Source organism: Kryptolebias marmoratus, linkage group LG8, assembly GCF_001649575.2.
Source record: "Kryptolebias marmoratus isolate JLee-2015 linkage group LG8, ASM164957v2, whole genome shotgun sequence".
In the NCBI taxonomy this organism is placed as follows: Eukaryota; Metazoa; Chordata; class Actinopteri; order Cyprinodontiformes; family Rivulidae; genus Kryptolebias; species Kryptolebias marmoratus.
The window spans coordinates 4,760,714-4,786,220 of NC_051437.1; the positions used below are offsets into that span (position 1 = coordinate 4,760,714).

The following is a 25,507-nucleotide window of genomic DNA, read 5'->3' on the forward strand; positions in this document are numbered from 1 at the left end:
GGTGGGGGGTGGGAGGGGGGCGGTAAGAGGCCTTGATAATGGATAGGGGGGCGCTGGCCCAAAAAAGGTTGAGAAACACTGCTTTAGATCATCGTATAATGAGAAATGACAGAGTTGCAGCTGCTTTAATCAAACCTTGACCTGTTAGCACTAGGAGTATGTGTTGTAAATGATTCTCAGCCACTACCACATCAAATTTGAGCTCAATATCTGTAAGAATGACTGAGTTATAGCTATTTTTGTGGAAAAAATTAATTAATAACATTTTGGGAGAAAGACCATAAAACCACACCCAGGTACACCTTACACCACAGTGAAAAACCCATCATTTCACTGCTTTTACCTCCTGTATTTAGTAATACCTGTGTGGTGGTGGGGTGGAGGGGTCAAAGCTTCTCCAGTTTATCAGCCGTGAGGTCAGTCAGAGCACGGAGTATGAAGAAAAGGGCAGAAGTCTTTATGCAGGCTAGCTAACAGCTAACCAAACAAGGGCCTGATTTATGACATATTTTAGGCTTATAAAACAAGTCTTTCTCAATAACAACACACAGGTGTGAAAGAATGGTACATTAGCTAAATTAAACTTTTTCGCTTTTGCACAACATGGTTTGTTTAGCTTGTTGTTCGTCAGTTTCAAGATGGAGTGGGATCATGGTTCATGGTCCCCTCAGGATGAAATGTAATCACTTTGAATGCAGTTAACATTTGTCTAGGGGTCTGGAAATATCTGGTAAAATCACTTTCAATATATTATTGTGTTTCTTACAAACAGGTAAATGTCAGTATGACATTTAAATATATAAAATGTCATTTTATTTTCACCTGATGAGATTTTTTTGATTGTTTGTTTTACTCAGTAGTGGATGTGATTTAAAATGTAACTGAATACAATAAAACAAACCATACTCAAGTAAAAGTACAGGTTTTAAAACATACTTCATAAAGTACACCGAACCACTGCTCACTTACAGCAATGCAAGAAAATGTACAGTAATTTGTTACTTTCCACCTTTGGTTCCAGGGACAAAGTACCTGAAGTCTGAGCCAGTTTATCCAGCACAGGACCCGGACTGGAAGCTTGTTTTTCCTGATGGAACCGCAGTAAAGAAGGACAGGAAACCAGCTTATGTGTTTGTGTGGAAGACCTGGGGTGAGTGGAGCTCTCTGAGATATCAAACTGAACAATGATTTGAAAACTGACTCATTAAATGTCCTGTCCAGGCAGACAGGCAGAATCAGGTTAAGTATTTTGTCTGCTGACTGTAACAGTCAGCAAACAAAAGTAGATTTTTTTCTCCCTGTGCCGCTCTTTGGGCAGGTCAGTACTGGCAAGTGGCCGACGGGCCCTCCTCATCCCTGACCATTGACACAGACAACATCCCTCTGGGCTCCTACACCATGGACATTGTTATCTATCACTACCGAAGCAAGGAGAAGTTTATTCCTCTGGGATATGCCTCCACACAGTTCTCCATCACCGGTTAGTTTCTAACTATACAAAATATCCAGGTGGGAAGTTTTACAAGTTTCACCTAAAAATGTAAAAACCCTTCTCAATCTTAAAATTATTCACAGTGGGATTCTTGACCCAAAAACCAAACCTTCTGCAGCCTGCAAGAATACTGAACTCCTTTAACGTTAACCTATGACCTATTATTTGATGTCATCCTCAGATCAGATCCCGTTTGCTGTCTCCCTGGACCAAGTAAATGACATTGTGGCCAGGGACATGCGCTTTGTGCAGAACAGGGCGATCGCCTTTACGATTACTCTCCATGACCCCAGCGAGTACCTCAGCAATGCAGACATCACCTTCAACTGGGACTTTGGGGACGAGAGCGGAGCCCTCATATCCAGAGAGCTGACCGTCACTCACACGTACGTGGACTCAGGCTCATACAAACCACAGGTGGTGATCCAGGCAGTCATCCCAGATAAGGCCTGCGACCCTCCATCTGACAGACCAACCCCTGCCCCTGAGCCACCTGCTGACCAGGCCACCACAGGTCAGAACCACAAACCTGCTTGCTCACAAACTGGAATAGTTTTTAGATAGAAATTAAAAAGCTTTTGACCTCCTGATGGGAGGCGGCTCATGTTTTATTAACAGGCAGGTAAAGTTAGAAAGATGCAGAGTTGCTGTGCAACAAAGGCTCCTTAAAAAAAAAACTTTAAAAGTTTTAGCTCTTCCCAAGTTTAATCTAGTCCAAGTAGACCTGAGGTGAAAGGCTGTTCTGCTCTGCTGATGTGACATTAGTTACTGTAATTGTGTGAAAGCAGACTCAGCACTAGTTTTTCTCATTTTTATATTTTTCAAAATTTTTAACTTTATTTAAATATATTCCAGTAGAAATACATTAGATCTTTTGAAATTCTTCAGAAATGTTGATCTCTTTGAGTTCTGCTTCAACATCTTATTCTGTTTCTGTGTTCTTATGTTACTTTGAGCTTTTAGCTAGTCTTTTGCTACTTTTACTTAGCCTTTTAAGACTTTTAGCTTTTAGTTAGCCTTTTACTTCTTTTAGCTCTTAACTAGAGTCCTGCTTTTTTATCTTTTAGTGAGTGCTCTATGTTTTTTCAGCTTTAATGACTCAGTTTCAAGTTTTTCAGCAGATTTCAGCAGTCATTCAGCACTCAGCTTTCACATAAATAAAATTTTTCTAGTTGTATTTTTGTTTTTACATTGATTAAATTATGTAAACAATATCATTTCCATCCATCCATCCTGGAAAAAACCCCCAATGATGATCTGCTAAATAAATGTGTCAGGCAGTAGAAACCCAATGTGGAAGAGGAGAAAGAGGAACCCTCATGGAAAGACAAGACCCTGCACAACATGTACCACCAGCAGATTGAGGAAGTCACTGATATCAACAAATCCTACCAGTGGCTAGAGAGGGCTGGACTGAGAACTGGAAAACTATGACTATAACCTAGAGTGCAGTCCTAGGAACAGCTAAGATACCAAAGAGAAGCCTTAAACTCCCAGGCCTCTGGTAGAGGACCTGAGCTTGAAGTGAAGCTTGAGGAAGTGCCTGCTAGATATATATATATAGTTTAATTTTACCTGTATAATGTCTAATTCTGTGAGTTACTTATTGATTTGGATAATTTGGCAGGAGTCATAGGCCAAGCAAATTAGCTCAGCTCACACAAACATATCTTTTGCTTTGACCTGCTTTCAGTCAGTGATCACAGAGAGGGTTCTGTTTAAATTGGAAGACCTAATTTATGCCTTGATCTAACTAACATGAAGGTTGGCCTGCATGTGTTATTTAACTTTTTCATTATCTATTATTGTCAGTTCATAAAAATTAACCTTTCTGATACAGACCGCTCACTGAAAGGTCTGTAAACCAGATTATTATAAAAAAAAAGGCAAGAAGCAGTGCTACATTGTATCACTTCCTTTTTATTTTTTAAATGCAACACTAATTCTGTCATCTCTATGTGAAGTGAAAGCTCCTGCAGTGGTGTCTGCGATACCCTTACTGGTTTCCACCAAGCCAGCTGCTCTGGGTGTCAGCGTGGTTCCCTCTGACACAGAGGAGGACAGCACTGAGGGGGAGGCCTCCACCCCCTCCATCACTCAGTCTGCACAGGAACCAGCCAGAGTGGCAGAAACTCCATCACCTTTCAACCAGCTGCCTGCTGCCAGTGAGGCAGGGAACAAGTTTGCACCAAGTAAGCCACTTGTACATAGGAGCCATATATTATTCCTCCCTTTCTCTCTCTCTCTAATGGCTTACCTTTTCTGTGCTGTCATGTGTGGGCATGGTAGCATCTGCCTTGTGGGCGGCACTTTGGGTGTGGTAGTGCTATTGGTTTGAGTGTGTGCAGGTGCAGTTAGAGGGCCTGTGTCATGTTGGTGGGGTGAACATGGGTGAGCAACTTTCTGTTGATCGTAACAATTCTGATGGAAATACCATAGCGAAATACCATTGCACAGTGATAAGAAATGCAACACCAAGCAAAGTAAGTGTTTTGATCGTCTTAAGCCTGTGAAATGGAGCAATAAAGTCCACGGTGAAAAAGATTAACAAACCTTCAGTATGCACCCATGTCTAAGCCTGCTGCGGCGTTTGGTAAGTTGTTTAAAACATTTTTTTTCGCCGCAATATACATGATAAAATAATAAAAAAAATACTAAAATCCCAGGTTAACTAAAGTTAATAATCTAACATGTCGAGTTGAAGCTCACCAGCATAGCAGTGGAGGAAGAACAAGATAAGAAAATCAGCTCATTTCCTTAAATGTAAATGTGATGCAAATCTTCTAATAGGCACAGATGTTTACCAAGCAGGCCAAGGTTGAAAAGGAAATTCTGTGTCTTGCTTTAACATTTTAACACCAGTATTTGCATGCTGACAGGAAGTCATCTGCTCACTTTTTATCACCTGCCACCAAAAGGTAAAAGGTGGGCAATAAGGTTTTGCCTGTCTGTGTGTTTTTATTATGTTTTTGTATGTGAGTTTGTGTGTTTGTCTGTCTGTTAGCAAAAAATCTTTTTAACCAGTGAACAGATTTCAATGAAATGCTCAGAAAGTTTTCATTGAATGTACATCTACAACTTATTAAACTTGAAATCTACCCATTTCATGATGTCTCCCACAGATTATTGACCTTAGCCCACTTATAATTACAGAACCATAAATTAAACTGATCACACAGCCTCTTCAAAATAACTGAACTATCCCTTTAACATTCAGACAGCTGCTGATTGGATATGTCCTACTAAAAATATTCCTGATGTGTGAATATAGCTGGTCTACTGAGAGAGCAGACTGTAATTATAGTTATCAAATAATTAAAAAAAAATTATTCTCAGTATGTTCAGTATTATTTTTCGTCAGGCTGTATGTTTTAATTAGAGCAGGTCCTTTCTACTTATTGATTCTCTGACATGTTTTCAGACGGGACTTTAGGAGTTAATGATGCTCTCTGTTTATCATCACGTGATGTTATAGAGTCAGAAAAAAATAATAACTAGTTAGCCTATCAGTTACTACAGAGCTAACCAACATTAGCAGTGTCAGACTCTGATGTCTGACTAATTTCCACAAAGTCTCTTGCTAAACTACGAAAGCCTTGTTTTAAGTTACAAAACAACAATACAGTATGCTTTAAAGTCACCACCACAGGCTGCAGGTCTGAGTCTCTCTGAGCTAACAGAGCTAAGAGCAGAATGAAGCAGCTTCCTTCCTTTAACTTGGAGCCAGAGTGTCTCTTAAACATGGCGGACAGGAGTTTCATGAGTTTATTTCATTACCTTTAGCTTGACTTGGACAGAAGTTGTGATGGAAGTTTAGCTGTCCGCCAGTTGATAGGTGACATGCTGACAAACACATGTCTGCTGAGTTTCACTCCAGGCAGTGGATGGATCAGCTCACTGAGTTGTTGGGGTTTGTATACAATGTCTGAGGGTTTATTTAACAAAGAAGCTCCTCCTTTGTGACTTTGCTGCTTCACTTCTAGTAGATCATAGACCGTCTGACTGGTAAGGAGCAGATCCAGTCACTGCAGGCTTACTGTGCTCTTTTTTTTCTCCTGCTGATTTTACATTCACATTTTTTACTCGGTAGCAGTCGGGATTTCAAATGTTATACTCAAATGAAAGTAAAAGTATAGATTCCAGTTACTTTCCACCTGTGATTTTAACCATTCATATATCAGTTAAACATGAATAGTGTGCAATGATTTTAATTTAAATTTTTTTATAACTTTTAATTTTGTTTTTTGTTACTTTTATCTTTTAGCTACCATTCTCCTACTTCTAGCTTTTAGTTGCAGTTTTACTAATTTTACTTACTGTTTTGCCGCTTTTAGCTTTAGCACCTGTTCTGCTTCTTTTGCTTACAGTGTTGCTAATATCAGCATCCATTTTGATCAGTTTGACTACTCTTTAGCTAATTTTAGCTACTGTTCTGCTGCTTTGTAGCATTTTGCCTGTTTTTCAGCTGTTTCCTGCTGTTTGCTGACCTAGCCTCTGTTTTACTTATTTTAATTTCTGTTCTGCTTATTTGAACTTTTAACAACTTTCTTCTTCAGCAGGTTTCAGCAAATTCCCTCAGCGCACATCATTCACGCCATATTTTTACAGAAAATGTAATTTATCTAATCTCCATCTACCATATTTATCTAAGGCAATGTTTTAAAGGACAGTGGGCCAAGGTTCCGTTCCACCAATGTGAAAGCCTGATAGGTGTATATAGAAGATGAATACTTCAAGTTATTACTGCTAAAGGTGGTTCTACTTGAATCACAAAGTTTCTTTTTATCAATATCTATATTTTATTTACTTTAATTAGATTTTGCAAACTTTTTAAAGCTGGATGAGAAAGTGCCTTCTTTGTGAGTTTTCTATGGTAAAATAAATAATAAAATGAATAAATAAAAGTGTAACAATTTCCTGTTTTTGTTCATTAGATGTGAAGAGAGGCTTGGTGCTAACAGGCCAAGCTGCAGCCTTTGTTGTCACTAAGAGAGAAGCTGACGACAAACCAGCTGATCATGATGACTGTGTCATATATAGATATGGCTCCTTTTGCACTGGCATTGAAGTTTTTGGTGAGTCACTTTCCATTACTGATATTTTCATCCAAAATAGTGAAGGATTCTTTTTTTAAAAGGAACTCTTCTCTCTGTCTTTTTGTTTCCAGAGGGTATTGAAAAAGTAAAGATTGTGCAAATGAATAACAGTTTAATGGCAACTCTTGGAAAGAGCACCAATGTTTTAGACATCACTGTTACCTGTCAGGGAAGGTGAGTACTCCTGCGCTACAAATCAAATCAGCAACAGAACAAATAAAGTTTCACTGATTTCTTTCAGCAAAGACTTCACTTACTGGGCTTTCTTATTCCCACAGTTTTCCAAAAGAAGTGTGCAGTGTGATTCTGGATGCAGAGTGCCTGAAGCCGATTCACACGTCATGTAACATGGTGGAACCTTCAAAAGAGTGCCAGCTCGTGCTGCGTCACTTCTTCAACGACTCTGGGGTCTATTGTATAAATGTTTCTATGGCAAATGATGTCAGTTTAGCCGCCACTAGTGCCAAAGTCAACATTGACATGGGTACGCAACATAAATACAATATATAAGCTCATAGGACGTCTTGTGTCTTGTGTCCTTACTGACACTGAGACCTTTGTTCCAGGCTCGGGTCTGCCCTCATCTGGCCCCATCGTCATGCTGTTGGGTGTCCTGGTACTTGTTGTAGCCATAGGAATAGTTGCATTCTCTTACAAGTAAGATAAATATATTTTGAATATCAGTTTTTACACAATTTGATCAAACTTATAAATATCAATGCATTATTGCTCACCACCATGAAAAGCAGGTGATCATGTGTTTGCCTCTGTGTGTTTTGTTTGTCTTTTAGTAAAATATCTCGTGAACCACTGAACAGATTTTAATGAAACTCTCACAAAGTAATCAATGGATGTACCTGTATATCTACAACAAATAACTGATTAAGTTTTGGATTTAACCCCCATTCAAGCTTTCACAGCTAATGAACACTAGCCAACACAAAAATGGTTTTAACTTAGCCATCATTAGAAGATATTGAGCTATGTTTTGGTGTGGTAGTCACTGAGACTTTCCCCAACACATGCTTCAAGTGCAAACAGAGCTGGAAAGATTTTTGTCTAAAACTTTGGCATGCAAGCCAGCAAGCTTTTTTCATTCTTTTAATAATTGCTGGTTACATTATTGGAAGAATAGTTCTATTTTTTTAAAGACGTGCTGTGAAGTACTTTTGAGTACTTTTGAGTACTCAGTATCTCTCTGAGCCGCGACTTTAGGAAAAACAAAAATGTGAGAAAAAAGCCAAGTTTTCATTCTCACTGATTTCTGAATGTTTGCTACCAGCTGTGCATCTGTTTTGGGTGGCCAGTTTTAGAAAATTACAACCTATTTTCATGTGCACAGTTTACAAAACTGTATTGTAGGTTGTGCACATTATTTTGTTGCATACTTCCACCCACATCATACCCATCTCAACCCACCTTGTGCCCAAATGCCTATTTTCTTGAAATTTTGAGTCCAACTAGTCTCCAACAGGTGCAGCCAAGTGAGATCCAAAACTGCTGCTTTAAGTAGTGGCTCATCCCTAACCTAGATGGAACATTGCCCCATTTTATGCTCAAGAACCATGACAACAGATTTGGAGGTGCTGTCTCTCATCCTGGCTGCAAATTGTTACAGCGCACGCTGAAGGCGTGAACAGAGCCTAATCATCTGCAAAAAAAAAAAATCAGAGAAAAGACACTGAGGTTCTCAAACCAGGCACTCCCTCACAACAACTGCACCTTGAATTTTGTCCATAAACACAATAAACAGGATTTAATACAACAAGCAGCCCTGGAAGAGTCCAACCCACACCAGAAACAAGCTACTGTTTGCCAAGAATGCAGACACAACCAGATAGCCTATAAGAGTGACACTGGCTCCCTGTACTCCAACAGCACCCCTTACAAAGTCCCTCAAAGGACATGGTCATTCTCCAGATCCACAAAATTAATTGAACTCCTATGATCTCCTCAGCAACTGTGCCCTGTACAGCCAATCTAACCCAGGTGAATTCTTCAGTGCTCCTCCTGAATCCAAGTTTGACAATCAGATGGAGCCTCCTTCTCAACTCCCTGAAGTAGACATTCCCCAGGAAGGCTAAGCAGTGTGCTCCTCTGATAATTGGAACACTCTTATTGGTCCCCTTTTTTAAAAACTGGAATCATTACTCCAGGTGTCATCCCATGTGACCTTGACGAGGTGTGGTCCATATGACCACAAAAGCCCTACAGTGTCCAGAGCCTTAAGCATCTCAGGGCAAATCTCATGCACCCCTGGCAACTTGTTTTCAGGAAGATTTTTAACTACCTCAGCAACCTCTGCCAGAGTAATGGCTTCACCTTCCACTGAGTCTTCAAACTCTGGTGGATGTGATGACTTGAGGAGATCCTCAAAGTGTTTCTTCCACTGCTTGTCAATATCCTGTCTGGGTCATCAGCTCCCCACCCGAACCAAGTGATACCTACGTTGGGATGGTTAACTTTACTAGAACTTATTTATTCTTTTCTGTATTATTTTATCATAGATTTCTCACAGGCAGTTTTTTTGTACTTTTAGTTTTGATTTATTCAGACTTTAAAAAGCTATTTACACTTTTGTTTTTCCTAAAGGCGCTTGAAGTCCTACCACCCACTGAAGGAAGACTCTGCAGCATCTGAAGAGCCCCAGGTCAGCAAGTCTCAAGGCTGCTTAGGAGCCTCAAAGCTTTGGAACTCCCTGAACAGACAAGGAACCATCGACAGCTGCCCTCTGCTGCAGGACAGGCCACTGTAAATCTGCTGCCTCACGCAGCCAAATACTGAGCAGCAAACTCCAAGGATGGCTTTTAATACATTTTAAACATGTTGTTTTGAATAAAAGCATCACACACATGTAATTTTAGCTTTACAACAAGCATCCTAAATGTATGCTCAAGAAATGCTGATTTTTTTGTACTGTCTTGAGGCAAATCTGAACATAAAATCCTTAATTTGGACAAAGCTGAATTTGCATGTTTTTCCAAATAAATATTATTTAAAATCATTTCTATTTTGAGTTTATTTTTCACCTCCGGTATTATATAAATATTTACATGACTGTTAAGCTAAAATAAAAATGCTGTTTTGTATTTGCAGGTTTATGATAAAAATGTTTGATTAATTTGGGTTAAAATATAAATTCATTTAAGACAATAAATAATTATTTTTATAAATATTTCTTTTTTCTAATTATTTTTTTTCTTACATTTTTTGCAGCAAAGCTAAAAGCTAGTTATGCATTAAACTTGCAGCAGGTGTAAGAATCTGTTAATAAACTAATTATCATCTGGAGACTTATTTTTAGAATTAATTTAAAAATATCCTAATGACTAATGATTATTATTATTATTCATATAAAGTAAACAACACAAAAGACAAACTATTTCACATCAGAGAGGTTTTATTTGAACAAAGCCAAACTTGACATTTTCAGGAGTTTTATTCATCAGCTAAAGTGGTACTTCAGTTGGTGGACAAACATCTCTGTTTGGAATGCACTCAAGAACACATTGCAATCAGTAATTTTTGTTTAACTGATTCTCTGTATCCTTTTTAGTACTCTTCTCCTTCCTCCTCTCCCTCGCCCTCGATGGAGTCGACTCCAACCTCTTCATAATCCTTCTCCAGAGCTGCCATGTCCTCCCTGGCCTCGGAGAACTCCCCCTCCTCCATTCCCTCTCCTACGTACCAGTGGACGAAGGCCCTCTTGGCGTACATCAGGTCAAACTTGTGGTCGAGTCGAGCCCAGGCCTCTGCAATGGCGGTGGTGTTGCTCAGCATGCACACGGCCCTCTGGACCTTGGCCAGGTCTCCACCAGGGACCACGGTGGGCGGCTGGTAGTTGATGCCAACCTTGAAACCGGTGGGACACCAGTCCACAAACTGGATGGTGCGTTTGGTTTTGATGGTGGCGATGGCAGCGTTGACATCTTTGGGCACCACATCACCACGGAACAGCAGGCAGCAGGCCATGTATTTACCGTGGCGTGGGTCGCATTTCACCATCTGATTGGCCGGCTCGAAGCAGGCGTTTGTGATCTCAGCCACTGAGAGCTGCTCGTGGTAAGCCTTCTCAGCTGAGATGACTGGGGCGTAGGTGGCCAGAGGGAAGTGGATACGGGGATATGGCACCAAGTTGGTCTGGAACTCCGTCAGATCAACATTCAGGGCGCCATCGAAACGCAGAGAAGCAGTGATGGAGGACACGATCTGGCTGATGAGCCTGTTCAGATTGGTGTAGGTGGGGCGCTCAATGTCGAGGTTTCTACGACAGATGTCATAGATGGCCTCGTTGTCCACCATGAAGGCACAGTCAGAGTGCTCCAGGGTGGTGTGGGTGGTCAGGATGGAGTTGTAGGGCTCCACCACTGCAGTGGACACCTGGGGAGCTGGGTAGATGGAGAACTCCAGCTTGGACTTCTTGCCGTAGTCCACAGACAGGCGTTCCATCAGCAGGGAGGTGAAACCAGAACCAGTACCTCCACCAAAGCTGTGGAAGACCAGGAAGCCCTGAAGACCGGTGCACTGGTCGGCCTGAGGACACAGATATTGAGAGAGAGTTGATTAACTTTTTATTTTAAAGGTAACTTTAAAAAATATATAAATTTACCCACCAATTTGCGGATCCTGTCCAGAACCAGGTCAATGATCTCTTTCCCAATGGTGTAGTGTCCACGGGCGTAGTTGTTGGCAGCATCCTCCTTACCAGTGATTAGCTGTTCAGGGTGGAACAGCTGACGGTAGGTCCCGGTGCGCACCTCATCTGAGGAGACATTAAATCTCTGAATTAGTTTTTGTTTGCCAGTAATTCACTAGAAACCGCCCAGCCTCTGTTCAACCAGAAGTGATGTTGCTTACCAATGACAGTGGGCTCCAGGTCCACAAACACAGCTCTGGGGACGTGCTTCCCTGCTCCAGTCTCACTGAAGAAGGTGTTGAAAGAATCGTCTCCTCCTCCAAGAGTCTTGTCACTGGGCATCTGTCCGTCCGGCTGGATCCCATGTTCCAGGCAGTACAGCTCCCAGCAGGCGTTGCCAATCTGGACGCCAGCCTGACCAACGTGGATGGAGATACACTCACGCTGTGGGGAGACAAAGAGGAGAAAAGCATAGTCGAGTCATTTTCTTGAATGAAACCCATCCCTACAAATTCACCATAAATAAACACTGGGAACAACTGCTCCCCCTATCTGAGGAGGAGAGGCAATGCAGCAGGAGGAGGCACCTCCCTGCACCACAATCCACACAAAACAAAGCCTGACAGCAACCCCCGCAAAGGCAGGACACTCCTGGTTGTCCTCCAGTCTATTTTTGTGTGTGTGTATGTGTGCTTTTGTCTTTGTTACCCCTGTCTCTTTTGCAAGGATAAGCACACATGCAAATGTATCTGATTGTGCACAGGCGGGTGCACGAACCAAACTGGAATATTCCTTGCTCTCCTTGAAAGGTGCACAACAGATGCTTGGAAGCAAAGACAAAAACAAGCATAAAAAAAAAAAGATCTGCCCTTTTATAGCTGCTAATTACTCCTCAAGAAACAGGCTCAATTAGCTGAGATGTTTCAATACACCCTGCAATTGTAGGCCTAAAATTGAATCTTTCTGCTTTCAAATCAAAATGTCTGTTTTTTGTATCTCATGAATAAAAAATGATAGCTGCAGTAATGTCTCCATCAGCCCCTCCCTGGCATAAGGAAGGATAAGAAGCTATATTGGAGCAATTAAACAGGTTAAATTTAAAACTTAAATGAACAACTAGAAAAAAATAATGTTGTTCTTCTGTATTGAAACAGAATAATTGTCCTCACTGTGCGTCTGAACGCCGCCAGTTAGTTCATTGTTTTCATCTCTACACAATCACTGCGGATCAATCTGTGCATCAGTCAGATTCACCTTAAATCCACTAAAAATGCGCAGCATGAATCTGATCTTATAAAATATTCCCATGTGGTAGAAAAAGTGTTATGTGGAGATAATAAAAAAAATAAATAAAAATGCTTAAGACGTCGTCCTACAGCTGAGACACCGGCTGTGGAGGGCATTAATCTGCAAATCTACTTCATCTGTGGTTCAAAATCAAATCAGTTTAGAGGAGACTCACCATGTTTCCGATTCGGGTTAGAGAGGAAGAGGAGAAGGAGAGAAACGCCAAGAAAGAGGCTTGGTGAAAACGGGGTGTTCGCGTCGCGTGTTGTACCCAACGGGGTCGATGCAACAACTGCTGAACGGGAGGGCGGCGCAGACGGATTTATAGCGGCAGGGCAGGGTGGAAAAAAACAAAAACACCACCTCACTGCTGCGCACAGCGCCCCACTTCCCTCTGCTTTATCTCCTCTGTAGTTTGCATTCTCATAGAAATGCCATCAGACCTGTTCTCAAGCTGTAAAATCATTGGTTTTAACACCCTCAGACGTCTCATTACTGGTTAAATCCATTTATTTCATCTTTCATTACATTTATTCTTATAATGTACGTATAGTGCAGCCTAAATGTTATCATCAAATGAATGAAGTAGAAACAGACTGAACAGAGCTCGTTTCTTATGCATCACAGGCACAGCCCAGCATCGAGGAATGAGCATCCCTGGGGGATGAGGGCACAAAATGTTTGCTTTGGTGCACAGAAATCATCACGAAGCGCAGACCACACCGCAGCTTTGTTCTGCCTCCGGGTCCATGTTGCAGAGGTCCATGATGTCCATCCCTGTGCTTGCTCTTCTCCTTCTTTGTCCCAGTTTCTCTGCAATGATGTCATTCAGTGGGCCGATCACGTGACCGCTGCCTCTGCTGCTCAGCAGCACAGAGGCAGGCTGCTGCCTCTGAGGACTGTGAAATAAAGTGCCTCACAGTTTAACATGAAGCTGACTGAAATCGTGTGAGGAATGAAGGGAGCTTTGAGCAGAGCTTCTCATATAATGCTGGAAAAATTGAAGTATGAGCCACTGGATCTCATTTATAAACCATGGAAGTGAGGATCTATGACAAACATTTTGTTGATTTACTCAAAATGAACACAAGGGGATGAAAGAGAAGAACAGGAAACTGTAATGGCTGCCTGCCAGGGCTTTTTGAGAGAACATTCCCCTCTCCTCCTCCTCTTCCTCCCAGCAGCTGCGAGGCAGGGAAGGTCTGAGCAGCTGCTGACGAAAAAGAGAAAGGAAGATGGGGAATGCCTGGTCGATGGGAGTGGTCCTTCATGGCACGGAGCTGACCACATTGCATCCTTCCAAAGGGAGAACATGATACCCAGCAATGTGCCAGAGCATATTCCCCATCTGCTGCAGTCTGATGAACTGGGCTCCGACAAAAAGGAGACTGGTTTCTTCATTATCTCAAGCAAAATGTTTAATCTTTTGTCAAAGCACCATGAGCTTTAAGTGTGAGGATGGAACATATAAAAGATAACTTTATATCTACACTGGAAGAAAAATTAATGCAAGACTAAATGTTTATTAACATGTTAAACATCTGCCCAGTCAAATAATTATTTGAAATAAGACAAAACACAATTGAATCATTTTTAGTGTGACTGGTATAAAGAAGAAGATATAATCCAGTGTCTTGAATATGTCTTGAAATTTATCACATTTTGTCACGTTACAACCACAAACTTCAAAATATTTTGAGGGATTTTATGTGATAGATCAACACAGAGTGGTGTATAATTGTGAACTCGAAGAAAGAAGATTCGTGGCTTTTAAAATGTTTTGCAAATATAAATCTGAAAAGTATGATGTGAATTTGTATTCACCTCCACTGAATCAAGTCTTTGTAGAATTACCTTTTACTTTAAGACTTAAAGGATTTAGGGCTTTGACTGGGCCATTCTAACTCATGAATATGCCTTAATATAACCCATTCCATTGTAGCTCTGGCTGGATGCTTCAGGTCGTTGTCCTGCTGGAAGGTTGAGCCTCTGCAGCCTCAAGTCTTCAGCCTCTAACAGGTTTTCCTCCAGGATTGTCCTGGATTTACCTCGATCCATTTTTCCATCAACTCTGACCAGCTTCCCTGAAGAAAAGCATCCCTACAGCATGGTCCTGCTACCTCACACAGTGAGGTGGTGTGTTCATTTTCCATTGAGAGAAAAAGATTAATTAAGTTTTAGTCTGATCTGAGCAGGACACCTTCTTCCATATGTTTGCTGTATACTTAAATGACTTGTGAAAACTGAAACAGGACTTTTTGTGATTTTCTTCCAACAATGCTTTTCTTCTCACCACTCTTGTATAAAAGGACAGATTTGTGGAGCATGACTAATAGTTGTCCTGTGGACAGATTGTCCCACCTGAGCTGTGGATCTCTGCAGCTCCTACAGAGTTACCCTGGGCTTCTTGGCTGCTTCTCCAATTATTGCTCTCCTTCCTGGTCTGTGAGTTCAGGTGGACGGTCATGTCTTTGTAGGTTTACAGTTGTGCCAAACTCTTTCTATTTTCAGATGATGGAATGGATGGAAGAGAACTCTGTGAGATGTTCAAAGGTTGGGGTATTGTTTTATAACCTAAGCTTGCTTTAAACTTCTCAACAACTTTATCCCTGACCTGTTCCTTGCTCTTCATGATGTTGTTTTATCACTATTATTCTATAACAAACCTCCGAAGCTCACAGAACAGCTGGATTTATACTGAGATTAATTTTGACTTCTGAAGGTAATTAGTTTAGATTTTATGAAGGAAAGTAAAGGGAGCTAAATACAATTGTATGCCACACTTTTCAGATTTTTATTTCTAAAAGTTTTGAAAACCATCAATTATGCACCACCTTGTGTTGGTCTATCACATGAAATCCCAGTGAAATACTTCAAAGTTTGTAGTTATAACATGTGGAAAGTTCAAGAAAATACTTTGTCAAAGCACAGTATTCTGCAAGCACATTCACATGAGAGGTACCAAGCATTTATAGATTTAAGTGAGACATAAATAACTACAAACAGCTGCAGACAGATTTAAAAAAAACTTGCTTGCTAAGCACGATATTGAATTGTGTTTGCTTGACAGATTCAAAGTGAGTAAAACACCTGTTTGGCATCTTCTTGTGAAAAACTCAACTGCACAAACTAACAAGTGCAATTAATGGCATACAGCTTATTTTATGATGTGATATAACAAACAGAGGCAAAACAGAGGCAACAGCTCCCAAAAAGCTGCTAAGATAACCACAACCATCTCTGTGTCAACATTTGAGCCTCGTTAAGCAGCCCTACATTCAAACGAGGGATCAAATGACTGAGACAACTGTTGTCATGGAGCCTTCTTTGTTGTTGGCAACCAAGGGGCTTTACTGCCTGTTAGTTACAAACTTTGTCACTGAAAGGTGATAGTTTCGAAAAAAGGTGACAACAGAACAGAGGTCAGTCAATAAATCCAGGAGAAGTGATGTTTTTGTCATCTAGCTTGTTCACAGAACACCACAATGAAGAGGACAGTAAAGGTGACAGACATGTCACAGACATGCAGATTTTTGGAAACAGGAGGATTACAGCTACCCCTGTGCAGGCAGCTACAGCACAGCCTCTTATTGCTGCTACTTAGGCTGGGTCACGTGCCTACCAGATAAAGGCTCTTTGTGTGGATACTGTGGATACTGGGCTGTATCCAGGCAACAAATTCATTCATCTCCTAGCAACCGTTGAATGTTAGGCGCAGGGCTGGGGGTTGGGCATCTGCAGACTATCTGTGGCCTACATCCCCCATGCGTGACAAGGCAGTTAGACCTCTTTTATCTAAAGAAGAATGAAGAGAAGAATCAGATAAACTCAACAGCTGTCATGTAAATACAGCCAGCTTTGAATAACATGCAAACAAGATGTACAGTGTAGAATGTATGAGACATCCAAAAACATTATGTCATGCAAGGATGTGGTGAGCTTTTCTGTAGCAATCTAACTGGAAATAGGTTTCAAATCAAAGGCCTTGAAGGAATGGTTATTGCCTGCTGCCTTTCATGCCAAAAATTTAAACTAAGATCATCTTTTGTTGGTTATGTGCAGTCTCATGTGATATTGTGAGATCCTATGTGAGCAGTTACCACTCAGAGTACGTCCTGTGAATGAATCTCAGCTACTACCACATCAGGTTTCTAGCTCAAAGTCTGTAAAACTGAGTTACAGCCATTTCTGTGATGGCTAACATCAGCTAGCTATGGCTGCCATCTTGAATCTGGTTATATTTGAAGGTTAATCAGGTGTAGATGTACAGCCAATAATTACTTTTTGAGAGTTTCTGCCCAATGGTTTATGAGCTGTGTTGCTAACAGACACAAAGTTAAGTTGTATAGTTAATGGCAAATATTATAAAACAGATGCCAGATGATCAATTAGTGTTTGGAGTATAAGTTAAGTATGACTTTCAGCTACTGAAAGACCAAATTTTAGCTCAATATTTGTTATATTATGTTATTATGTTATACAGGTGGCCCCCTACTTACGAACGTCCGAGTTACGAACTTCGGTACATACGAACAAAGTTGTCCACAAGTCCAAAGGGTGTTCTTAAGGATAGTTCTCATATTGGCTGAGTGGCAGGAGCGAGCACGTAGTTCGTACCCAGCAGGCCATCACGATGGAAACAAATGTGGACATTATAAAAAGAGTGGACCGCGGCGAGAAGATGGATTTGGACTTACGAAGAAATCGACTTGCGAACGGCCTACTGAAACGGAACCTGTTCGTATCTTGGGGAAAAGCTGTAGTAAATTTTGGGTTAGTTAAAGTAGATTAGCTGTGGCAGCCATCTTAAATCAGGTTGACTCCTGATTTAAGATGCTAATTTGTTGTAGATGTACATTCAATTAATACTTTCTGAGAGTTTCACTAAAATTTGTCTACGAGTTTAAATAAAAGGTTTGAAAAACCATCGAAGGGTCAAAATTATACTCACTGTTAAATTTTTTCCTCTTCTTTTCCTTTCTTTTTCTATTCACAGCTTTTACTGCCACTTGGTGACTTGACAACTGAAAATTTATCTTAAGTAGGAGCACAAGCACTACTCAAACACATTTAGTCATCTAATGCAATATTCTTCCCTGTTCTGCTCAAGTTTGCTTTATTACTCAGAGTTAATTTTTTTATGGTTTACATTTTTTTTATTTGCAACATTACAAAAAGAAAAAAAAAGGTTTAATATCCTGTAAGGCAGGGCCCGTTTTTTTTTTTGTTTTTTTATGCCAGCATGTGGAAAATTACGCAGCATTTTCCTCAGTACCAGAAACGCCGTACTTGCTGCACAATGATGGGAAGGAGCCGGGTGGGGTCAGAGGGCGGGTCTTTGTCACAAGCTCCGGGGCTCATCCAATAGAAATCCGAGAACTGATAAAAAACAATAGACTGACAGCAACTTGACCAATAGTGACACAGAAGCGTCCGAAGCCACGCCTTTACTTGTATAAATACCACTGACATCCTCGTGTGCGCCATTATCTCTTACATCGACCACTTAACAGTCGAATTGTAAGACTCCTTATCGAGGAGACTCTCCCATCCTCTTTAACAACTTCAGCTAAACAAAATGGTAAGACCTTTTAAACAACTTTACATATTGTCATATCTAATTAATAACACTTTTAAGGGGGATGCAAAAATGGTTTTGAAGAGCAAATGAGTAACTTTTATTGAACGTCATGAAAATGAAATGTCAAAGTTATGAGCCTGGACATTAGCATGTAAAAGCCGTATATCTAATGTGAAGTAGAGGCGGTAATGATGTTTGCTGTCGGGGGGAGTTCTTGGGAGGGGGGTATGTGGCGGGTGGCTGAACAAAAGAGATTTTCTCGGGAGGACAGTCAGTGAGTCACTTTGCGCCACCTCTGCGGTGTTTTATTTTCTCCCGTGTCGGGACTACACCCCGGTCATCAGCACCCCGCGACAGCTGGAGCTCCAGGAAATTGAGGAAATGTTAGGTCAAAACGACCCACGCCCAAAAAGAAACCCTATCCGCAGGGAAAATGGATGAAATGCACCGTCAGCATGATGGCGCCGCTCATTAACAATTCATGCAGTAATGGAGACTCCTGACCGGTTGTTCCCCGATTGCTAACCGAGAAAAGTACCAGCCAGCCCACCGGTTTAATACGCTCATAAAACGGGGTCTTTTTTATATAATAAGGTAGCATTCACTTGTCACGCTTCACTTGTTAAATTTAAGAATTTTAACTCAGATTTCCGAGTTCAAACAAACGTCATCGGCTGCGTGAGTGAAGGGCTTGTTGCCTAGCAACGCAGTTCCAGACAACTGCAGTGCACCAAAATAAATAAATAACTGACCCCGTTTTACTCATTAACCAGAGTTATTTCTCAGGAAATGTAGAGTAAAGTTTTTTTTCATAAAATACATTTATTTATTTTTGTTCAGTAAGACATTTTTTCCACATACTCTTATTTATTGACATTCCAGTTTGTCATCAGTAATAAACACAAGCAGCTGAACTTCCTCGCTTTGTTCTTCTCCCCACAGCGTGAGTGTATCTCCATCCATGTTGGTCAGGCTGGCGTCCAGATTGGCAACGCCTGCTGGGAGCTGTACTGCCTGGAACATGGGATCCAGCCGGATGGACAGATGCCCAGTGACAAGACCATCGGAGGAGGAGACGATTCCTTCAACACCTTCTTCAGTGAGACTGGAGCAGGGAAGCACGTCCCCAGAGCTGTGTTTGTGGACCTGGAGCCCACTGTCATTGGTAAGCAACATCACTTCTGGTTAAAAGTAGGATTGAAAAATTTTAAACCACAATTAAATTAATATGTTTATTGGTCACTTTAGATGAGGTGCGCTCTGGGACCTACCGTCAGCTGTTCCACCCTGAGCAGCTGATCACTGGTAAGGAAGATGCTGCCAACAACTACGCCCGTGGACACTACACCATTGGGAAAGAGATCATTGACCTGGTTCTGGACAGGATCCGCAAACTGGTGGGTGGAAAAGTTTTAAAATGTGTCTTTGAAATATCAAATTAAATGAAAAACGAGACACAAAGTTCTATTTAGTTTGTGATATATTGTGTTTTATTTGTGAGAATTTGTAAAGGTGGGGCAGAACCACAGATAAAATTGGGTTTAGGGTAAAAAAAAAAATTAAGATACCAAAGTCTACATTGAGGATGGGGATGATGCTGTAACCACTATTGTATTAACTCATGTGTTATGATTTATTAATCCTTCTACATGAAACATTGAGCTTCGGGTTGTTTAACCTGTACACCAGTGGCGGCTGGCCAATAGAGGGCGCAAGGGCGCTGCCCCACCACTCACATTACCTTGAATAAGACGTATTAAATTGAATAAAAATGAAATAATAAAATAAAAATATTTTCAAAAATATATGTACATATATTTTTTAAATATTTTATAGCTAATGATAAATAAAGTTGTTATGTTCATTGACGTTGTCTGATTGATGACGTATTTCTGCCCCGGGGCGCAAAAATCTTTGTCCATAGACTCTCGTTAAAAGTTGTACATGCGCAGTAGCTCCTCTTCAATACAAGAGATAGGACAGTTCAGGGCGCACCTCTCCTGTGCCCAGAGCGCAACGCAGCTCGGTTTGCGTTTCACCGCCTCCGGCCGCCGGGGCGTGGGACACCCGCCATGGGCTGACGTCACATCCGGCTGTCATAAAGTTGCCTGATTGAAAAGTCGAGCTGCGGGTCTGCTGCCTTTTATTCAAAGACAGCAATAAGTTCATTACGTGACTAAGTTACATATACAAGGTAATAAATAAGTTCATAGTTAATAATTAGTTAATTTATGCTAAAAAACTGTTAAAATGTTTGGTTTTGAATTCAATCGGAGTGAGACATCTGATCTTCGTTATATTGTACGTGCAGAATACATGACGTAGTGAGTGCTCTCACCATAAAACAAGCTTTGACGTAGTTTCTCCGGTAAAGTTTTGAAAAATAAGGAAGAAAACAGATCTTATAAATGCTAAATGTGCCCTACAGGCTTTTGCCTTGGGAGACCTCCGTCTTTGTAAGTATTGGTGTTCAGGAAGCACTTATGCATATGTGCATTTGTATGTACATTATAATGTTGCTTTTGTTGTTTTAATTCATGTAAATACACTAGTGTGATACCTTAGTATATGTTTTGAACTTATAGCCCCCCCTGGAGAAAACTCCACCAGCCACCACTGCTGTACACTAGAAAGACAAGGATTAAGAAAAACAAAACACCATTGGTGGGACATATAGGAGGTTAAGTGGTTTTATCTCACATCTGGTTTTCATCTCTGTGTCCTCAGGCCGACCAGTGCACCGGTCTTCAGGGCTTCCTGGTCTTCCACAGCTTTGGTGGAGGTACTGGTTCTGGTTTCACCTCCCTGCTGATGGAACGCCTGTCTGTGGACTACGGCAAGAAGTCCAAGCTGGAGTTCTCCATCTACCCAGCTCCCCAGGTGTCCACTGCAGTGGTGGAGCCCTACAACTCCATCCTGACCACCCACACCACCCTGGAGCACTCTGACTGTGCCTTCATGGTGGACAACGAGGCCATCTATGACATCTGTCGTAGAAACCTCGACATTGAGCGCCCCACCTACACCAATCTGAACAGGCTCATCAGCCAGATCGTGTCCTCCATCACTGCTTCTCTGCGTTTCGATGGCGCCCTGAATGTTGATCTGACGGAGTTCCAGACCAACTTGGTGCCATATCCCCGTATCCACTTCCCTCTGGCCACCTACGCCCCAGTCATCTCAGCTGAGAAGGCTTACCACGAGCAGCTCTCAGTGGCTGAGATCACAAACGCCTGCTTCGAGCCGGCCAATCAGATGGTGAAATGCGACCCACGCCACGGTAAATACATGGCCTGCTGCCTGCTGTACCGTGGCGATGTGGTGCCCAAAGATGTCAACGCTGCCATCGCCACCATCAAAACCAAACGCTCCATCCAGTTTGTGGACTGGTGTCCCACCGGTTTCAAGGTTGGCATCAACTACCAGCCGCCCACCGTGGTCCCTGGTGGAGACCTGGCCAAGGTCCAGAGGGCCGTGTGCATGCTGAGCAACACCACCGCCATTGCAGAGGCCTGGGCTCGACTCGACCACAAGTTTGACCTGATGTACGCCAAGAGGGCCTTCGTCCACTGGTACGTAGGAGAGGGAATGGAGGAGGGGGAGTTCTCCGAGGCCAGGGAGGACATGGCAGCTCTGGAGAAGGATTATGAAGAGGTTGGAGTCGACTCCATCGAGGGCGAGGGAGAGGAGGAAGGAGAAGAGTACTAAAAAAGAGAAATCTGTTAAATGTGTTGAGTGCATTCCACACAGTAATATCTGTCTTTCAACTAAAGTATCACTTTAGCTGACTAACTCCTGAAAATGTTTGACTGTTCAGAATAAAACCTTTCTGACATGAAGTTGTTTGTCTTTCCTACTATTATTCATTGCAAAAACTTTTTAAACTATTATTCATGGGAGGGTTGCCCCTGACTGAGTCTGTCATGACTTAACAAAAGGAATATTATAAATATAGGTGAATTTTATACATTGAGTACCACATGATACTTACACAGAACTGGCTCCTATTTGCAGCACTGCATTAGTTGCCTTTATTGAAAGTCCTTTAGTTAAATACTAGTCAGGCAATGAGGTGAGCTGGAAAAGTATGGAGGACTAGGGGTTGAACGACTACATATTTTTAAGGTCGACTACATCATGATAATAGTCGAGTCGATGTCGACTAGTCGCGGTGACGTCATAGTGACGTAAGCGCAAAAACTCTTCACAACTACTTGGAGGCTTTATTAGCTATTTTCACGGCAAATATTGACCCCTAGCTAGGTTCGAAAAACTGTAGCAAATCTCTAAATCCTTCTCCGTGGACAGCAGCTAGTGGTCTCATGTCTTTGACAATGAAATTCACAAGCAAATTTGTGATTTGCTGCCGCCGGTGTCCTGTCACAGCTGGGCGTTTCATGAATGAAGTTACTGACAACTGACTGGATCGAGCCGGTTGTTCAGGAGCTAGCATTAGCGGATGCCTTTTCAAATGACTGTGCATCGCGGTCGTACTTTTGTTGTACTTCAGCACAGCTTTGCAGATTTTGCATGTTACGGTAGTTAAACCAGAAGAGTCATCTTTAGTGAAATATTTCCACACTGTTGACGAATTTCTACCTGTTTGACAAGATGCAGGCTTGTCCTCGATCTGTTTTGAAGACGCCATTTTGTAGCCAGTGTTCTGTCAGATCTGCTGTCAGACTGTCATACACTTCTGACAGCTGATCTGATGACACTTCTAAGCACGAAGTGTCATTCTTAGCACGAACTCACGGCTATATATATGTCAGACAAGTATACACTGTCATTACCAACTACAGGCTTTTATTTAATCAGCAGCTGTCATTACCACAGATCTTTATTTAATCAGCAACATAACATCATAATGTATTAGTTAGATCGTCGTGACAAAGACACTCGCGAGCCGGCTAAGTGACATCCTTAGCGGGAAGGGGGCGAGTTTTAGACGGCTCGTATTTTGTAGTTGACTGCAGCTGCAACTCCATCTCCTTTTAAAAACACTGTAAAACCACAAATATGCATCCATCTACATATCATTTAAACTAATGTATTAACTTATTTTTCTTGTGTCTTGTGACGTATACTGTGCTGTCAGATCAGCACAGGCTGTCACCACCGGCAATCACATGACTGCGACTAGTCGACATGAAATGTAAAAACTCGCGAGACGTCCTAGAGTCGACTAGTCGACTAGTCGACTAATTGGTTCAACCCCTATGGAGGACCGAAAGCGACACAATCAAAAACAAGAGCAGAAATATATATACTTTGCTTTTGCCTTTTCCTTACACATGCGTTTTCGTCAAGTAATGTTTATGTTTTGCTTTTTCCTTACACATTTCCTCATTAATCACCTTGTGCGTTTCTGCCTCCTCAGTATGCAAATGAGGAGGCTGTCGTCTTGGTCCAGCTCCTCTCCTATTGGTCAATAACCAGGAAAGAGCAGGATCCATGCGCAGATCGATTGTTCATGCCTGCGCTCTCTGCCGGTTCAGGAGAACGCCTTATTTGAGAGGGAGTGAACTAGTAGCAGATATGTCTCAGTCGCAGAAGAGTTAAGGCACGTTGCTAGCCTTGCTGACGGCAATACAGCTGGTGATGACTATTTATTGTTTCCCTTTCCAAAGCCCCAGAGCGCAGAGGAGGCGCGCTTTAATACAGCTCAAACCCGATCACTTTTCAGCACGACACCGTCCGTCCTTCTTTCAAATGGTATCAGTTCGGTACGTGTTTACCCCCACCTGTAGCTGACATGCTCTGGCGGTGACCGGTTAGTCGCTTTTTTGCCTCCACCCTAAAATCTGACCACTTTTTCTCCACCCCGGCCCCAGCCCTCTCTGTCCCACTCACTAAATTAACAGTGAAAACAACGTGCTGCCGCTCACAAAGCTTCTTTTTATTTGTAACGCCACGACTGCGGCTCCCAAAACTTATATTTTTTGTTCTCCACCTCATTGACCAGCATATTAAGTTTTGCCTCGGTGAAATTTAGCTTCTTCGCTCTTTTCTCCGTGGTTGCCTTGGTAACCATGAAATAACATTTCACGCCATACAGCTGATCAATGTTATTTCATGGTTAACAAGGCAGAACTTGATATATCTCCTCCAAAGAACCACCACCAGAGGGTGGTAATTAAAACCACCAGAGGGTGCAGATCGACTACCAGAATGTTGCTGACCATGTTCTAAAATGCAGAAGCCTTTAAATGTATGCAGTAAATATGAAAATATAGAAGTTCTGTATCTTCTGTAATCAGTCTGCTGTGAACCAGTGGTTCTCAGCTTCCAGCTTCTGACCCTCAAATAATGGCAAAGACTAGTGACCTTGAATACCATAGAAACACTTAAAAAACAAACAAGGAGCTCATAACATCCTACTGACAGTACTGTGTATCCATTTGTGACTAGTCATTTTAATTGTAACATTTATAGTTAAAACATGCTTTTATAAATCATTTCTAAATTTTATTTGACATCTGAAGATCATCTCAAGACCCCTAGTTTAGTGTTTTGTGGCTCACAATGGGGTCCCCACACCGGCTTTTGGAGCTACATTTTCCACAAGACACTTTGCACCATGTCCACTCTTCTCAGTGCTAAAGAGTCACATGATTTTCCTGCTGTGGCGTGCAGAGATGAATAGATATCTGGGAAGAGAATGTGGACTTTATTTTCTGCACATTCGCTTTTCTTTATAAACTCCACTGAATGCAATTATTATCTGCAAACTAAATCTAGTTTAGCTAGCAGGGCCATGTCACTAATATAGTGTGTCCCAATTCAGAGGCCGCATCCTTCGAAGGACCCTGTCGACGTAGGCCGGGTCCTTCGAAGTCTTCTATAGTCTTCCTTGTAGCCTAAATATATAATATAAACCCAGGGCTTTCAAGTTTTGATCTGATCTTGGAGTGAGATTTTTAGCTGCTAGAAGTTGTTAGATGACATCATCACCTAATTTGCATATTTGGTCAAATTGATCAGGATGTAGGAGAGAGGAATATCAACGGTGGCAAGACAAAAAATGAGGAAAAAAACACTCAAAATATGTTTAGAACTACAAATTAACTTAATGAAATAATTATTTATTGCTTTGCCTTATCCCACACTACATAAATTAATTTGTTAGAATATCAAACTAAACCAAAAGACAGTTTTGTGTCGTGGAATTGCCAGCTCTACATTCAACCCTCCTCTTTTATTCAGGGTTGGAACCACAGGGATTTATATTAGCACTACAGAGTCAGTGAAAAAACAATACATTCAAAATTATATTTACATCCCGCTTTGTAATCCAGGATAAGATCAGCGGCAGCTTTGCACACAAATAATTCATTTGCAAAGTGGACATGCAGGGGTGCAACTACCTACTTTCTGAGGGGAATGCAGACACATTACCCCCCCCCCCCCCCCCC

General features: G+C 41.6%; 3 protein-coding genes across 3 annotated transcripts in view; 2 read left to right on the forward strand and 1 right to left on the reverse strand.

Moving 5' to 3' along the window:
* pmelb (premelanosome protein b) overlaps positions 1-9,592 on the forward strand; it is a 15,216-nt gene extending 5,624 nt beyond the window's left edge. The window contains exons 4-12 of the mRNA XM_017435907.2: positions 1,022-1,150; positions 1,319-1,480; positions 1,674-2,006; positions 3,457-3,684; positions 6,427-6,567; positions 6,660-6,762; positions 6,867-7,072; positions 7,155-7,245; positions 9,181-9,592. Of these exons, the coding sequence (XP_017291396.1) occupies positions 1,022-1,150; positions 1,319-1,480; positions 1,674-2,006; positions 3,457-3,684; positions 6,427-6,567; positions 6,660-6,762; positions 6,867-7,072; positions 7,155-7,245; positions 9,181-9,343 (1,556 nt within the window). The 3' untranslated portion in view covers positions 9,344-9,592. The remainder of the gene's footprint in view (positions 1-1,021; positions 1,151-1,318; positions 1,481-1,673; positions 2,007-3,456; positions 3,685-6,426; positions 6,568-6,659; positions 6,763-6,866; positions 7,073-7,154; positions 7,246-9,180) is intronic.
* A 376-nt stretch (positions 9,593-9,968) lies between these two features.
* On the reverse strand, positions 9,969-12,830 carry tuba1c (tubulin, alpha 1c). The gene is made up of 4 exons (XM_017435909.3): positions 12,687-12,830; positions 11,446-11,668; positions 11,202-11,350; positions 9,969-11,121 (listed from the first exon to the last, which is right to left on the reverse strand). The coding sequence occupies exons 1-4, from the start codon at positions 12,687-12,689 to the stop codon at positions 10,141-10,143; spliced, it is 1,356 nt and encodes a 451-aa protein (XP_017291398.1). The 5' UTR covers positions 12,690-12,830; the 3' UTR covers positions 9,969-10,140.
* A 5,146-nt stretch (positions 12,831-17,976) lies between these two features.
* On the forward strand, positions 17,977-21,931 carry LOC108247626 (tubulin alpha-1B chain). Its single transcript, XM_017435910.3, has 4 exons — positions 17,977-18,092; positions 19,035-19,257; positions 19,341-19,489; positions 20,820-21,931. The coding sequence occupies exons 1-4, from the start codon at positions 18,090-18,092 to the stop codon at positions 21,798-21,800; spliced, it is 1,356 nt and encodes a 451-aa protein (XP_017291399.1). The 5' UTR covers positions 17,977-18,089; the 3' UTR covers positions 21,801-21,931.
* The last annotated feature ends 3,576 nt before the right edge of the window (positions 21,932-25,507 follow it).

What these genes read in the sequence shown, in the direction of transcription:
- tuba1c (XM_017435909.3), bottom strand. An exon ending in CCTGGAGCCCACTGTCATTG is followed by an intron (nt 11,351 to 11,445) that starts GTAAGCAACATC and finishes ATGTCTCCTCAG; the next exon opens with ATGAGGTGCGCACCGGGACC. An exon ending in TGGACAGGATCCGCAAATTG is followed by an intron (nt 11,122 to 11,201) that starts GTGGGTAAATTT and finishes CTGTGTCCTCAG; the next exon opens with GCCGACCAGTGCACCGGTCT.
- LOC108247626 (XM_017435910.3), top strand. An exon ending in CCTGGAGCCCACTGTCATTG is followed by an intron (nt 19,258 to 19,340) that starts GTAAGCAACATC and finishes TGGTCACTTTAG; the next exon opens with ATGAGGTGCGCTCTGGGACC. An exon ending in TGGACAGGATCCGCAAACTG is followed by an intron (nt 19,490 to 20,819) that starts GTGGGTGGAAAA and finishes CTGTGTCCTCAG; the next exon opens with GCCGACCAGTGCACCGGTCT.